Raw genomic sequence first — 17027 nt, 5'->3', positions numbered from 1 at the left:
GTCCCCAGTCGTTCTTGATAATCGATTTTACTGTGAGCTTCCCTCACTCCAAAGCTAATCCAGCCCATATCACCCTGCACATGCAACTTCCTTTATAGTCTTCCCGTGAGCGCCCAATGCGAGGCGTTCCACTGACCTTTCGTTCCCATCGAGTCCTCAGTGTACCCTAATTTCAAGCAAACAACCGCGTTTCCAAAAGTAAGTCCTTAACCATTACACCTTTCTACATACCACGGAGCATCTCGTACTTATTGTATCTCCATAGCGCTCTGTACTTCATTATGGCTGCATTTCTTTTCCCCTTTAATGTTATTGTTTTTTCCTGTATTTTCATATATCTATTGCCTTCGTTAATCCGTATAACTGGGTATTTATATCCTCTTACCTTAGGTATCTCCATGCCCTGTATTGCCACTGCCTGTTTATTACTTTCATTGAATACCAAAACACCTGATTTTCCAACACCACATTTCAAACCTAAATTCTTGCCTTCCTGTCCATAGATATTAGCCAGGCGTTGGAAATCACTTTTCTTGTTAGCTAACAACGCAATGCAATCCGCATAAAATAAACCTGGAAGCTGCTATTCTACTACTGTACCCGCCTGTTTTTATGAGAGATTAAACCCGATATTACTTCCTTCTAGCACCCTCTCCATCCTCACCATGCACGTCATAAATAGCAGTGGGGCTAAAGGACACTCCTGCCTCAGCCCCTTGTTCAAATCAACTTTCCCCTCGCTCTTCATCCCTTCCCATTCAACGCAAACGGTATTTTCTAGGTAGATCTCTCTCAAAAGCTTTGGAGAATTGTCACCTAAGCTTTCCCCTTCCAGAATATCCCACAAAATGTTGCGGTCTACGTTGTTATATGCTCCTGTAATGTCTAAAGGGCCACATATAACGGTCTGCTTTCTACGCCTGATATTTCAATACACTTAATAATAACAAATAAGTTATCGTCCAAACGCCTACCTATTATAAAACCATTCTGAAGTCCTCCCAAAATGACAATATTCTCTGCCCATGCCTGCAGCTTTAATTTGAATGCCTGCATTGCTAGTCTGTATATTACCGATGTAATGGTCAACGGTCTATACGAGTGAATTCTATTTCTCTCCCCCTTACCTTTATAAATTGAATTCAATCTATATTCTAAAGCTTTTTTCCACTGTTTTTACCAGAGCTTCATTACTTTTTGGTCCTAGTTCATGAATAAGCCTAACGGGAACCTCGTCTAGCGTTGTGGCTTTGCGCTTAGGAATTTTCTCTTCGGCTTTCTTCCAGTTCAAAATTTTCAGCACCACCTCGTTTTCCATCTGGTTGTCTTTCATACTCTTTTTTTCTTTAAGTACAACCTCGTAATTGCCTTGGAAAGATTCCGCTGTTATTTTTCGATGTCATTTAAAGTGGCTTCCTCTTCCAGTTTGTTTCCATCTTTGTCTAGAATATGCTGATATATTGCCGTTAACTTCCTGCCCAATAATCCTATGTTGTTCCAAAATATTCATGATACAGCCTTATTTTTATCACGTATTTGTGACAACCAACGTTCACTCTCACCTTTTATCTTGGCTTGCACCATTATTTGTACCGGATACTCTTTCTCCGGGTGTATTTCCCATTTACCGGTTACTTCATCCTGCGGCAACTGCGCCTTCTTTGCCTGCCTGTGCTCTAGAGATGCTTTCTGTCGTTGGGTGATAGCTTCTCGTATCTCCCCTGTTCCACCAGCTTTTCGGTTTCTTTTTTCCTTTAAAACAAACATGTTGTTTCTCCTTCCGTATTTCTGTCGTTATTACACTTACAAGCTCACTGCATTCCCACTCTTTAATTGAAAATTTGTCAAGTTCTTCCTCGACTCTAGTGACTATTCTTGTTATTTGTTCAGCATTCAAATTTGGACTGGCCATGTTCCACTGCATGCTTTCTTTCCCAATTACATACCCCATATTCGAAATGATGTGTTTTTGGTCACTCCCTATGCTTTTATACCCTTCATCATCATTGTCGATTTCTCTCAGTCTACCATGAGTCCCTTCTGTCATCAGACAGTAATCAATGGTTGTATGCCGGTTTCCCGATTCCCACATGATCTGCCCTTCACACTTAGGCCCTGTGTTCACGATAACAAGGTTATGTTGCTCACAAAGGTCTAGCATTGACTTCCAGTTGTTGTCGGTGTAGCCATTTAAATCCTGTTCGTGGGCATTCATGTCATCTAATAGGATAATTTCAGCACCATTGCCGAAACCTTTATTATCAGCGCTTATCCATTCCACTAACTCTTTATTCCATTCTGTGCAATTATTTCCGGTCTACAAATACGTAACACCCAGCCAAGTTTCTTTCCCACTCATTGTACCTGATAACCAAAGATGCTCTTGGCATTGTGAATTTACTCTTTTCCATTTGGCTCCCTGATGGATGAGCATTCGGACTCCCCCTCCCTTTCTTTCCGACTTAGTTCTGTTGCACCCTTCCCAAACATATTTCTCAACAACTGGCGACTCTTCGAAGTCTCTAAGGTGCGTTTCTGTAACCGCACACACCCCTATTTGTTCTCTGTGTAACTGCTCCTCAATCTCTGCCCAATTTTCCTTTCTTCTGCCGCCCAGCATGTTTATGTAGCCTACTGCATGGCGAGCTCTTTTTCTTGCTTTTCTCCTTTTTCTGTTATCGACGGCGATGCTCTTCTGAGGTTCCCCTAGGGGGCCTTCTTCATTACTACCTGCTCTGGCCTCCTGAGCGCCCGTGGGCCCCCTAAAAAGGCAACAGCGCGACCACCTAGTCGCCAGCCCGCCTCTCGTTCCAACCTGCAATTCAAGTGGATCCCACCTTTTCACTTCCCTGTTTACTGCGACAACCTCGAAGCCTTTCTCTCGGCTCATAATCCGTATAGCCTCATTAGCAGCCACTACAGACCTTTGTACATGACTGTCACGTACAGGCACCTCCGGCACCGTGCACACCACGATCTGCACCTGAGGGGTAGCTCGAGCAAGTCTTCCACTCCCTTCGCCAAGCGCTGGGCTAGTCCTGTCCCTTTCCTGTTTAGGATATCATTTAGCCCACCTGCTACTATGACAAGGTTGCGCACGTGGCCATTTTCCGCGAGCTTTGCTTTTGCTCCCTCCATGACAGAAACCAGTTTCTGCCCTGGAAATGTCTCTACCACCACTCTTTTATCGCTTTTCACCCTCTCCACAATTGCTTCTGAGCACCTAGTCAGGTTTCAGTTGCCGGCGATAATCACCTTTTCACTCTCTCCGACCTCTCCCTGCTTCCCTTTGTCCTTTTCCGCGTTAATCGGACTCGACAAGGGACATTGACCTCTGCGCTCCTGTTTTTTTTTTTTGTGTGTGTGGTGGCCTCAAGGCAGGCGCCGCTCTTTCCAGCTAACCCTTCATACCACGTTGCACGCATTCCACGTACTTTGCTTATTTGCTAATTACTTTGCTAATTACCGTTTCCCTGCAGCATGTGTAGCCATGGTTGCGTTTCGGCACCACACATTTCCTCCCCGTCCCCCAAAAGATGAGTGTTGGAAACCGATCGCTTTTGTAGCAGCGTGGAAAGCGCGCGCTAAGTCCCAGAAGCCACCGCGCAATGCCGAAGCCCGCGAGAGCTTTATTAGAAACGGAAAGCCTGCAGATCCCGAAGAAGCACGACAGCTTGCATCTCCGAATTGGGAGGTTTTCCTCCCAAGGTCACCTACGCGTGCGCTCGCACCACATGCGAACTATGTAAACTGTGGCGGCGTCGGCACAGGTCATCTGCTGCGGGATAACTACTAGGGTCTCGTTTCAAGTGCAGTACGGAATCTGATAAATACATTATTCATTAATAGATGTTCGTACAATGTCTGCCACTTCAATTTATTTAGGTTAAAGACTGAAATATTTGAAATCTTTTAATATATGAGACGATATCACGATTTTTGTGCGTCGCGTAGATGTAAAAACATGTGAACGATGGCAACGCGTCGGACGCGTTATCTGTCATGTTGCGGTGAAAACTGCATTTTCTGTTTGACCGGCCGTGACCTTATCGCGCCGCTGGCCTGCGCTGTCGCGGCCTAGCAGATTCGTATTGTGAAATACTTCTTTTTCTGTGGCAAGGGAAAAAAAGAAAAAGTGAAGAGCACCCGGGAAATTAACGCAAGCGCACAGTATCAGCGAAGCTGTACATTTGCATGCACTAAGCACCCGTTGGAAGAAGCAATTCGCCGGCAAGCTGGGGATTTCCCCAAAGAAGCAAGACAAAATGAAAAAAAAAAAACTCTACCGTCCTCCTTACTGTAGTTGACCTGCAGCAACACGTGGACGGTCAACTAACCACGCTTGGCGTGCAGCATGTCGGTATGAAAGGGCACCACATCTTTATCAATAAATGAAATATGACATTTTTCTAAAATTTTCGCGCCTTTAGTGCTAGTAAGCAATGTATTCTCATTGTTGTCCATAACACTAACCTGGAATAACACCCGCAATATAAGTTTATTATGTGCTATAATTCAAGTGGTACATACAAGTGTGAGAAGTGGATCTAGCGAAAATGTGCCCATGGGAAGATGACCGTCACGTAAAGCAAATGGCTACTCAACAATGCTTGATTAAAGGGACACTTCAAGCCGCTATAAGAGGAAAGAATTAGATTTGTTTACTTGTTGCCTTAAGAAGTAAACAGCTCAAATGGTCGCGACGGTTCCTGCATCTTCTATCACTTAGCAGCATGCGAAATTCCTGTTCGATAAAAGGAGCCGTCATTATTGGTTGACAGAAGACATCCTGTAGTAAGGGCGAGTATTATAGAAAACCACTGTCCATATTTCCGCGCACCGGGAGCTCTCAAACTCGAAAACAAATGAAAGAAGTTAAAGAGGCAAACTGACGTCCGTTTGTACCGGAGTAAATTGGGCTTCGTTTTATTATCTCAAGGAAAATAAGACAGACAGTCAGAAGGGTATTACATCCCTCGAACCCATCTTAAGGACCTCGCGAGCTTCCAGGGGCGCAGTAGCCAATCACTCAAAATTGAACCTCGCTTTCTGCCAATTGGCTGGACCGCAGTGCCACGCCTAAATAACACCTGTCATTTCAAGGCAATCCAGCTGAAAGTAGGACATATTAAATAGGCTGCTAATTTATGAAAACAATCGGTACTTACCAACGCACCGTAGTTGCAGGCTCGGCTAGGAAGGCTAGAAAATGTATTCGACTCAGCTTGGTGAAAATTTTTTGCTTTGGTCAATAAAAAAATGACTAAAGTAGCACCGATAAAATTATATGCGCACATCGGGCTATGGCGTCGTGTCTTTAGCACCGTTCGATTCTTACAACGCTTTTTCTCGGCCACTTCCGCTTCCGTCGCTACTGAGTGCCAACGATTCCCGCCGCAAAATAACCACTCGCTTGTTCGCTGTGCGCAACAGCAGGACGTTTGCGTATTTGGCAAGGTGGACGCTGGTGAGGAAGGGCGCGTGCGTGCTACCGTAGTTCCGGCAACTTTCATATTCCGAGAGGTAAGAGTATACAGATCGTCGTCTCGATGCAATGCAAACGCAATGCAGCAAGCGCTATTTATTCTGCCAAATCTTTCCGCACGTTGCATTCGGCATTGGACGTCTCGCGGTAGAATGTTTGCTTAACAGGTAATACCCTAATAAGTTTGCTACAACGGACACTCGTAATGCCACGCGCAACTTTCTAAGAAACTACCTTCGTGTGACCTAATAAGGGAAGGGAGAAAGAACCATTTCCGATTTCAACCATAATTACTAACAATTTTATCTCCTGTTTACCTTAATAAGCGGGGCGTGTTCCTTCCGGTAATGTTCTTTTCTTTCCTTTCGTTGTTTCAACCTAGTAGTAAAAAAAATCTAGTCGTTTGCAGTTCTTTGTTTGGACAACAAGGCTCCTAATCGCAGGAGCCATATAGTGCTTTATTCGCATACATTTTTCACTAACTATGCTTTTTTTTACATCAGCTTCATGGCAGACCCTCAACCCGCTGCTCCAGGGAGCTCACGGAGGGTTACTTTCCGATTAGATACTTCGAGCGTTCCTGAGAGGTTCGAGATATTATCACATCCCAACGACCCTCCGCCCCCTTCATCCAGCCGTCAACGGGCGCAACAACCTGGGCCTGAAGACCCGAATCCCGATGGCAACGGATCAGAGACAGGGTCGCGACCATTCCGAGTACTTTGCCTTAGCGGGAAGCAACTTTACATTGCCTTAGCAATTCTCCTATTGGGGGCGGTCTTATCTTGCTTACATTTCTACTCGGCCTACCAGCTTCATCAACGGGAATCGCCGGCACCATGGGCCTACTGGCGATTGCGCAAGAATGACAACGGCATGCCCCGCATACTGCTGTGGAACCGCATCATGAGGCCGCTTTCCTTCGACCTTGACGTACCGGATCTACACAAGCGCTGGTCGTCCAACGTGACCACCTGCCCGCTCGACGGTGACGTCTCGGTAGTGTGCGAGATCACAGACAACCGTACCCGCCTCATGTGGAGCGATGCCGTCGTGTTCGAGGCCGATCGCCTCAATAATTTGGACCTTCCGAGCGGCAAACACCAAATTCCGATGCACACCGAATTTCCGATGTGGATTCTGTGGGCGCAGAATCACTATTCGCGATCGAGCAAACTGCCGCGCAACTTTGGCATTGGTGAAGATGGCAGTTATTGCAAGGGTATTCGGACTTGCTTCAACTGGACCATGGGTCACCGGGACGACGCTGACGTCGTGGTGCCTTACAAGTCGTGGCGCTGCGATGTCCTTGGAGATGTGGCTGTGGCTGGCATCGCAGAGCGCAACCGTAAAGCGATCACCCGCTCGCATCACTTGAAACCGGCTGCGTGGATTGCCGGCCCTTGCGAGGAACATAGCTACCAATTAATGCGTTACAGGCACATGAATGAAGAATTGGACGCCAAGCATCCCAGCACCCCGCTATTGTACCTCGATCTGATTCGCGACTGCGGAAGTGGATTCTGCCAGACGAGGGAGCAGTGCTTGAGATATATCGCTGCAAACTATTACTTCATCGTCGTTAGACTGGAGCCTGACTGCTTCCACAGCCAGTACGAACTCATCTACGACGCCTTCGAATACGACCTGGTCCCTGTCGTGTTGGTGCCGCCCAACACGACCCTCAACGTCCCACCTCATTCCGTGGTGAGCTCGGCAGACCTTCAACAGTCTGGCGAGCTAGCTGGATTCCTGGGTTATTTAATGAGGAACAGTGTAGAATACAAGCGCTACTTCGAGTGGAAGAAGCGCTGCTCCTTCGTCCCCAACGTCATCGACCTTTGTCCGCTGTGCCGAGCTCTTCACGAGCCGTTCGCTCGCCAGCCGAAGCATCCCGACGGCTACGCCTGGTGGACGGCACGCGCAGTATGCCACGGTTACACTCCGCCTTTGTATGGCTTGGACTGGGCTTTCGCTGACCCAAAACATCCTTGGAATTTTTAGCCTGGGTCATAGGCATCTTCGCAGGTTTTTTTGTTCTTTTGCTTCGCCTGTGCGACGTGTGCAATGTGATAACGGCATTGCTGTCAATTTGTCAAACACTGGGCTCTTTCTTTTTTTGTTGGATGCCCGGGCTGCTGTTCTTTAATATGTATTTTACGGAATAAACATTGTTATTAAGTGTACAAGATTTACGGCATCGTTCCTCGTCTGGGCAGCGTGCACCAAATCGTCGTTGCCTCGCACTTTAGGGCATCGAATGGAGCGTGCACTGTCCCTGATCGCGAACGCCCGCATCAGACTAGAGCTGCGCAGAACTGGCAGACCTTCAATGCTTAAAGGACGTGGAATGCTACTACTATCAACGTGCACATGCCTAGCATACCTTACGTGACGTTCACAAAAGCCGCAGTAAATTGCTTCCTTGTGCTTCCAGTTTCGGTGTCCGGGCAAACTCGTGAGTTTTCTGGCAAAACAACTGTAAAGATATCGTAATTGAATCTGTTTTTAGGCCGAGCTGGTCAATGTAATAGCACCTTGCGGTATGTTATGGCTGCTTAACTAGATGGCTTGTTTGCAACCAATTCGCGCAATTGTAACTATCGTTCGTCATGCGCAAGTGCCATTAATGTAGCGCTCACGCACCAGGCATGTGCAATACTACCATCGCAGACGCATTGTCTTCGTAAGCAAAATACACTGTGAAGTTTATTCACTACGGAATATGTGGTAGACCATTTCTGCTGCATACAATTATTTCCGGGATTTTATTTACGCGGTTTATACAATGCAGCAGCGATGTCCATATATATGCAGAAATTTTCTAAGGCTATTCTTTAAACATTTATTCAGAAAACCGACAATCACGTCTTTTACGTTGCACACGAAATTCGCAGCACATAAATGCCCCATCGAACAAAAGGTACAACCATGTATTCCACCAACGACAAGTTACATGAGCACAAAATATAAGTGCAAAATGGTGGTAGACACAAATGAACGACTGCGCATTTGAACGTAATGACGGTACCACGAACGTCGTAGGATGATGAGGGGGACTTTCCGCCTCTCAGCAAAGAACAATGCGTATATTACTGTTATAACGCGGGACGATGCCCCACTGAAACGGGAAACGACGCATAAAAACCGACGCCCGCAGAGCTTTATACATCATTACTGCGAACTGCCGTCGCCATACTAAGTTAGAGGACTAATGCTTACGTGCATGTAATTGTCTGCGAGAACTGTTTCATCTTCCGGGGTCGTGGCAAACGTTATCGGACAAGGCGGCTCGTGTCAGAGACGCACACGGCACAATCGAACACAGAAAAGAATTCGAAGGATTGAGCGGTAATGCACCATGCGACTTCGCCCGCTTGCCACGCCTGCACAACAGCGCCTATATTCTTAAGGTTGTCATCAATGCGCCGTAATCACCTTCATGCAACATTAACAGCGTTCTAAATCTGGAGAAGAATTACCGGGCAAAGTGCACCGGTGCAACTTCCAGCTCAACGCTCTTAGAAGTAGCAGCCGGTAGAGTGTAGGTGTGAATTAGAGAAAAAATAATTGCGTTTCATTCGTGTTCCGAACCTAAATATAACTGGACGCGCGTCCTGAAGAGCAGTAACTTAGAAAAAAAAGAACCTCATTATATTGGTGGAAATACGGTATTATGTCACCTAATAGCATCTGTACGTGTCCGATCTGACACCAGCTAATTTAGCAAGTCGATCACTGTCTTGCTGTGCCATCGCTTTGTTGACCAGAACTATGTACGCTTCATTACGCACAATCCAAACTGTGATGGCTTGCATAACAAAATACACACTTTTCTAGATATTACAGCTTCATCGTATTACGAGGATTTTTATATCTCTTATAGGATGCACCAGCAGCGTACCTACTGCAAAAACAAACAAACATACAAAAAATTCTGTACTGAGCACAGAATTAGTTTGAATCACCAGTGCTGCAAGCGAAGCAGTAAGCATTACAACAAGAATTGGTAGTAAGGTCAACTCTGTGTAGGTGGGAACGTTGGCGTAGCAGGAACAGAGCTGAGCGTGAAACCTGCAAAACCAAAATGGTTGACTCAATAACGGTTAACATGGAAAAAAGGCAAAGTTTTCTCAGGCACATTAGTGAACCATGTTGCGGATTTATACTGTGTTTCCTTCAGGATCGACCCCCGTGTTTGGACTGCACAATGTCAGGCCTCGTCCCATATCGGCAATGATGGTTGTGGGTGCAGCTACAGGGAGGTTTAGCCTATGAGGATAGCAATCGGGGCTTGTTGGTACGGCATATCTTATTTTGTTATAGCGCAAGCTTGACACGGGCAACAGAAGGCACATCTGACACACACAGCGCTACTTTCAACAACAGATTTATTTCTCGTTCTCGTCGCTATATATACACCTTCGACCCGTCATACAGCACGTGTAAAATTTTTGGAAAAATAAACAAAAAATATAAACTGGGAGCCACACGTAGGCAGTTTCTTGACTCACATATTCAAAGACTTGTATACGTTCAACGCGAACAAAGATAATTCAGCTCTTTTGAAGATAATGAAATGGAAGGCTTACTGACGCATGCGTTCGCCGAATGTTGATGTGTGTCTGGCTTCTATTATCAAGTGCGTCATTTCACACCTGCTTCTACTCATGATGACTGTTTCTTTAAATCTTGGTTTGCACTTGCATCTGTGGCAATGGATGGCAAGAAAGCGGTCAGCGGCCAAGTTCTTAACTTTGTTACTGTGTTCTCGTTGCCTGTCATTTATGCATCTGCTTGTTTGACCGATGTAGGATCGTCCGCACCCGAGGGGAATACGGTATACCACACCGGCGATGCACTCAATGAATTTGTTTTTATGTTCTATTTCGCATGCGCTACATGGGATTCTTTCTGGCCTTGTGTTTTTACAGAGGCTGACCAATTTATTAGGTGCCGAAAATACAACGTTGATGCCGCTCCTTCCAGCAATCTTCTTTATTCTATGGGAGAACCCGTGTATGTAGGGAATTACGCCAACCTTTCTTTTGTTCATGTCAGTGCTCAAAACGTGCACCTGCTCCAAACTGCTTTGCTGCGCCTTCTTAAGAAGTCCTTCTGCGACTGACAGAAGCACGTTGCTTGGGTAACCAGCGCAGCTTAAACGCGAGGCTTGCCGTTCGAAGGTATCGCGCATTAGGTGTTGGCATGATTTTTTCTGTGCTTCGCTGAAACACATCTTCGCGATTCCCCTCTTCACAAGCTTTGTATGCGCGGAATGAAATGGTAAAAGTGGCTTACATGCCCTAGGCTCGTAACACAAGCAGGTTTCGTTATCGGTAAGCACAAACTTGATGTCAAGGAATCTAATCCTCCCGTCACATGGCATTTCAAAAGTCACTTCTAGTGGATTTAGACAGTCACGAATAGCGGTAAAAACAGGAGCACATTCATTAGTAAAACAAGCGGATGAACAGTCAATAAGAATTAAAAAGTCGTTAACATTTCTAAAAACTTTTACAAGCTTAGATTCGTGACCGCGCTGCGACAGGTCTCTGTCAAGTTTGGCTAAAAACAGATTACTTAGCACTGGTGCTAGGCAAGAACCTATACACACTCCTTGTTTCTGCAGATACAGGGTACCTTGTTATCGATAAAGGTAGATGACCAATAAAGCCAAAGTAATTCTAAAAAAATTGTCAATGGATGTACCTGCTTCCGTGCTAAACTTAACGGCACTATATTTATCTATGCAACTGTCAATACAGGTTAATAATTCTGATTGTGGCAGAGAATAATAAAGGTCTTTAACATCGGAAGAGAAAGCCTTTAAACGTTGATTTTCATGAGCTCTTAAAAAATTTAAAACCTCCTCAGAACTTTTTGTCAGGAAAGGGTCCCTGATGCCTAGCAAGTGTAGTTTTTCTTGATGGTACATGGCGACAGATTTCTGCCACGTGTCCCTCTCAGAAACTAACACCCTGAACGGTACACCTTCTTTGTTAGTCTTAGCGCTGAGAAATACTTCCAGACAATCCTTCTTGCTTTTTTTGATGCTGTTCATCACACCTTGCAGATTCGTCTTTTTACACAATTGTTGTGCTTTCGCTCGGACTTTATTGGAAGAGACGTCATTTCCTTCATAAAAAACTGCCTAAATAGCGTTTATAGCTTTGTCATTGAATTCTTCATGCGAAAAAACTGCGAAGCCACCTTCTTTATCAGCTGGCAGCACACACAGATCATGCTGTAACAAGTATGATTCTACGTGTTTCACAGACGATGAGCAAAACGTGAACAAGGTGAATGCAGGAGCCAACGTTTCGACAAGTGGACTTGTCTTCTTCAAGGCGACATATTCTTAAGCGCAGACGCGCAGGAATCGTCTATACAAAGCGGCTCGTCTGACTTGCGTGTTTACTCATCTCTACTAGTGGCATTGGGAACACTAATCGTATTTTCGCTTTAGAGCAACATGAATGTTGAGAGATTGATTGCTGATGAATTTCGGCGCTTTATTACGAACTGCGGACGCATCTAAACGGCCGGGGACCTACGCCTCCACCGTCTCCCAGCGATCGCAAGCTCGCCTGGCATGCTCGTTCACTTCCGTCGGCGCCGATGAAATGCAAGGTACTGCAATTGAAGCGTGACATAATTGTGTACACATTGTGCCAACTAATATAGGCCCTTTGTTATACGAGTTTCATACTATGGTGTGACAAGCACCACCAGTGTCTGATTCGATGGTCGAGCGAGCTATGCCTGCCGACTCCAAGCCATCGGTGGCAGCCAACGCAGCCGACACTGCGAACGCTGCCTTGCGTGAACATGTCTACGGTGTTCGCATAGACGTGCTTATATTTCATAGTTTGTTTCAAACAAGAGAGCTGTGCAAATTCGTTAGCTCGAAGTTACACAGCATTCCGCGCTCCTACGCAGGGGCGCCGGTTCTGGCCGGAGCTACTCGCCGCTCGCTAATTCGTACCATCTGTCCCGAATCGCCGCATGCGGCAAGTCGCATACGACGCGCCGTACGACCGTGTGACCTTTCGCACGGAAAATCGCACCATGTGTACACATGGCGCGAGACCCCCAGCATTTCACGCATCACGCTGGGGACACAATGCTCACTGCAAAGCTCAGTAATGTCCGTTCTGCGGGCAAGCGGTACATCCAAGGCTTGCGTGCGTGGCGAAGGCAGAAAAGTGTTACCACTGCAACGTGAAGGTACACTAAAGCATGGGATTAGGACTTGAGACTGACTCCAACCAAATAAGTGAATTTCATTAGCTCGACGTTCCTTCTTCAGGGGGTTGTTCTTTGGGGTGTGGCGGTGTGCAGCTTTTAAAGGTCTTTTGTTAAAAAAGGAAGGGGGAGCACGGGAGGTGGGGAGACACTTGGTCTGTCGCAAGAAGTCGCAAGCAAGGTAGGGATGCTTTCACTTGAGAAAGACACTGCATTGTACTTTCTCGGTACTGTTGACAATTACTCCGCGAGTGCCAACTTCGTTGAAGTGTCTAATAACGGAATACCAGTCTCCGGAATGTAGCCACAGGCGCGGAGGTGTCTCTGATTCCTTCAACATTCTCTTGAATCCCATCAAAGTAAGATAAAATGGGCATAGTTTGCCCGGGACCAAGCGGGAATCGACTTAGAGCTTTGGGAAAGTTCAATGCGGTTATTGGAAACAGGAAACTATCAAACAGAAAGTATTTGTCGTTATTTCGTTGCGGTCTGTTCTTCTAGGTATAGAATCCTCAGAACGGCTCGGGGTGGTTAAATTTTTAGACGACGTAGTGTCGTCAGGACTTCGGGAACATCGGTAACCTTATCTATTTCAGGCATTAGGTAAACTATCCGGAGAGTATAATATCCGCTTGAAGCCAAACTCTGTGCCCTGGTGTTCATGTGGCACACCGCCTAGCTCTTCTGGTGAGATGTGCTGTTACGCATGAGTTGGATGACATGGAAAGAGAGGGGGCAATAGGAAAAGTAGAGAGGCCTTCAAAATGGTGCACTGGAATTGTTCCTGTGTGGAAACGATCTGGAGCAGTTGGAATCTGCGTTCATTTGACGAATCTAAACCCAAGTGTACTTAGTAAATGTTATGTTCTGCCAACTGTGGGTGAGACGCTAGGCTTGTTAAGTGGTGCAACCGTATTTTTGAAGCAAGACGCAAATTCTGGTTTTTACCAGGTTAAGTTGTCCAGCGAGAGTCAGCTGTTGACCACTTTCACAACGCCGAACGGGAAGTGCTGGTTTCAAAGACTGCCTTTTGGTATCAAATATGCTCCTGAGTACTTTCAGAAACAAGAAGGAAGGAAAGAGAAAAGCTGAGGGCAGGGAGGTTAACCAGAATGACGTCCGGTTGCCTACCGTAGACCGGGGGAATGGAATGGGGAAACAAAGATGACAGGGAGAGAGAGGAGGGAAGGAAAGAAGGAAATTAGCGGTGAGTTCACGGACGCGTGTGATCTAATAGTAACTGCACTAATAGCCACAGACGTTCACTCAAGCCCGTCGTCCTCAAGAAGCACAAAAGTGCCTTCACCGCTTTATGGGCCGACGAGTGATGGGGGCGTTATTTCAGCAGCACTTGCACAGAAAGCTGCCGATTGTGCAGTTTTTGGAGAGCGTTAGCAAGTTCTTGTTTTTCTAGGGCGTAGCGTGGGCAGTGGCACAGCAGGTGGTCGATATTTTCTTCGGTGCCGCAGACTTGGCGTGCTGCACTGCCGGTCACTCCAGTTATTGTAGGGTATGCCTGTGTGAAGGAAACTCCTAACCAAAAGCGACAGAGAAGCGTAGCTTCACGTCGGGAAAGTCCGAGTGGAGGTCGGAGTTACAGTGAGGGGTTTATTCGATGCAGCCGTGTACGTCGTAAGTTTGCCGAGTTCCCCTTATTCAGTGAGAGACTGCATGCCAGGTGTCGAAGCTGCCTTGCGGCGTCTGTCCTCGAAAGCGGAACTGGAACGCTGTGCTCTTCATGATGTGATGTGCGAGCAGTGTTATCGGCGGAATCATTGCCACTAATTCCACAATGGCCAGGTACCCATTGGAAGACAACCTCGTGACCTTTTTGTTTGACGTGATGGTGAAGTTTCATGATTTTGTATGTCAGCTGTTCATGACATCCGCGTCGGAGAACAGACTGCGTGCCCTGTAATGCCGGTTTTGTGTCGGAGAAAACAGCCCATTTCTCAAGTCGATCAGAATCAATGAACTCCAGTGCACGACACAGAGCCGTTACTTCTGCCGCCATTGAGGTCATGACCTGCGATGTCTTGAAAGGCAATGTTATTCCTCGCGTTGGTATAACCACCCTACCACCAGAACTCGGCGACATAGTCGATCCGTTGGTATAGATGTGCACGTGGTTGCTGTACTTTTCATGCAAGAGGAGTAAGCTCAGTTGTTTTAAAGCAGGGACCGGTAGATATGACTTCTTCTGTAGTCCTGGAATCATGATATGTGCTTGTGCATGAGCTCAAACACAACGGAGAGACATTGGCTTGGCCGCAGGCGCATGCCTTGAAGTAAACGGCGCACTATGTGCACTGACAGTAGCGCTAAATGCCGAGCGGGGCCTTTCAGGAGTGAGGCTCGCCAGGTGGTGGGGAGTGGTCCTAGCGTAATGTCTGAGATGCATACGCATTGTCTCAACGGTAATTTTCATCGTGATTCGGTAATCTTGCGCAATGGCAATGGTTTCAGCAGTTTACCCACTGCATGGTAAGCCAAGACATATCTTAAGGGCTTGGGCTTGAATGCTCTGAATCGTACGCAGGTTAGTCTTGCCGGTGTTGGATTTTTCAGGAAGGCTGTACCACAGGAATACAAGGATCAACGACAGGTACAGCTGTCACATAGAGTGTATAGCTACTCCCCATCTTTTTCCTGCAAGGAACCTGAACAGGTGACAGATAGCAGTCAGCCGCTTCTTTATGTAATCCCCGTGCGGTGTCCAAGACAGGTCTCTGTAAATTATGACTCCCAAGAACCTGTTACTTCTGCTGCATAGTATAAGTTGTCCGTTAATTGAAATGCCGTAAGCAGACATTGGATTCCTCGCGAATGCCACCATTTTGCACTTTCCGCATGAAATTTCAAGACCTTCCTGACGAAGGTAGCAAGATGTAATTGTGGCTGCCTTCTGAAGCCGAGCGTAAAGCTGAACTCATGTTACACCTGATGCCGAAATGCAGGTGTCGTCCGCATAGATGGAAGTCGTATGGTGCTTGGCCGGTTGTCAACTAATCCGATGAGGGTTAGGTTGAAAAACGTCGGTCAAGGCACTCCGCCTTGAGGCATCCTTCGGCTACCGCAATGCTCGGATGTCCGGCCATTTTCTGTGTGCACGTAGAATGATCTCTGTAAGTAGTTCCACACCCACATATATATCTTACCGCCAAGTCATACGGCTTCTAACGCGCTAAGGGTGGCTTCATGGGTGACGTTATCATAAGCCCCTTTAACGTCTAGAAACAGAGCAGCAGATAGTCGTGTACAGGCCTTCTGGTGTTGCACAAATGTTACCAAGTCAAGAACGTTGTTTGTTGACGAACGGCCACGCCTTAATCCGGCCATAGCATCTGAGTTGATTTCATAGCACTCTAAGCACCATTCCAGACGGGCTAAAATAATTCTTTGCTTTGTTTTTCCGACGCAGTTGGAAAGTGCGATCGGACGGTATGAGAAAATTTCCAGAGGCGACTTGCTAGCTTAGAGAAGTGGAATGAAGCAACTTGGCTTCCAATCTTGCGGAACCGTACCCGTCTGCTAGGAGTCGTTGTATAGGAGTAAGAGTGCCCTCCGAGCTCGGTGCTAGGTTACTGAAGGCGCGGTATGTAATGCCGTCACGTCCTGGCGCTGAAGAACGCTTGCACATAGCGAGCGCAGCTTCTAGTTCTTCCATAGAAAAAGGGCATTCCATACGGAGATCGCGTGAGAACAGTGGGTGGTCGAGCCTTCCCGTACCCATTTTATCGGAATTTGCTTCTCCAGCAATTTTTCTGGAGAAAGATACAGCGCCGTCAATGTCTCTCCATTGTATATGGAGAGCCGGAGATTTAAATTAGGGGTGCTGACCAAAGGGTGTTCGAAGGCCGCGAACAGTCCTCCATATGAGCGGCCAAATTTATTATTACAATCCGGAATTAAAATGTTAACTTTTGTCCGAACCTGCATATATATCATCTCGTACTGACCATCGGCATAAATTGAGCGTTCCACACTGTCACACGAACCTATTTTTTAATTCATTTTTGCCTAAAACTACCAATGAATGGAATCATCTGCCGGCCTCAATTCTTAACATAACCAATACATCTGCTTTTAGAACTTCTATTGAAGAATACTTTTGTTAATCCGCACTTTCTAATTTTTTTCTTATTATTATACCCTGTTATCTGCACATGCTGTATATTTAGTTCTACTCCCTTCTGTAACGCCTTCGGGCCTTGAAGGTACAACAATAAATAAATAAATAAATAAATAAAAGGTTTTCCCGTATCCAGGGACTCGCAGAAGGATACCCATTGTG

General features: G+C 46.3%; 1 protein-coding gene across 1 annotated transcript; it reads left to right on the top strand.

Annotated features, from left to right (window-relative positions):
• The first annotated feature begins 6361 nt into the window (after nucleotides 1-6361).
• Nucleotides 6362-7489, top strand: LOC142574991 (alpha-(1,3)-fucosyltransferase 7-like). The gene has a single exon (XM_075683967.1). It carries the CDS (start codon nucleotides 6362-6364, stop codon nucleotides 7487-7489), a length of 1128 nt encoding a protein of 375 aa, XP_075540082.1.
• Nucleotides 7490-17027: the final 9538 nt, after the last annotated feature.

Source organism: Dermacentor variabilis, chromosome 3, assembly GCF_050947875.1.
Source record: "Dermacentor variabilis isolate Ectoservices chromosome 3, ASM5094787v1, whole genome shotgun sequence".
NCBI lineage: Eukaryota > Metazoa > Arthropoda > Arachnida > Ixodida > Ixodidae > Dermacentor > Dermacentor variabilis.
Note: the sequence above shows the minus strand (reverse complement) of the source record. Positions and strands in the feature narration are given on the sequence as shown.

Excerpts from the sequence above, each read along its gene's own strand:
- LOC142574991 (XM_075683967.1), top strand. The coding sequence starts at position 6,362 with ATGCCCCGCATACTGCTGTGGAACCGCATCATGAGGCCGCTTTCCTTC.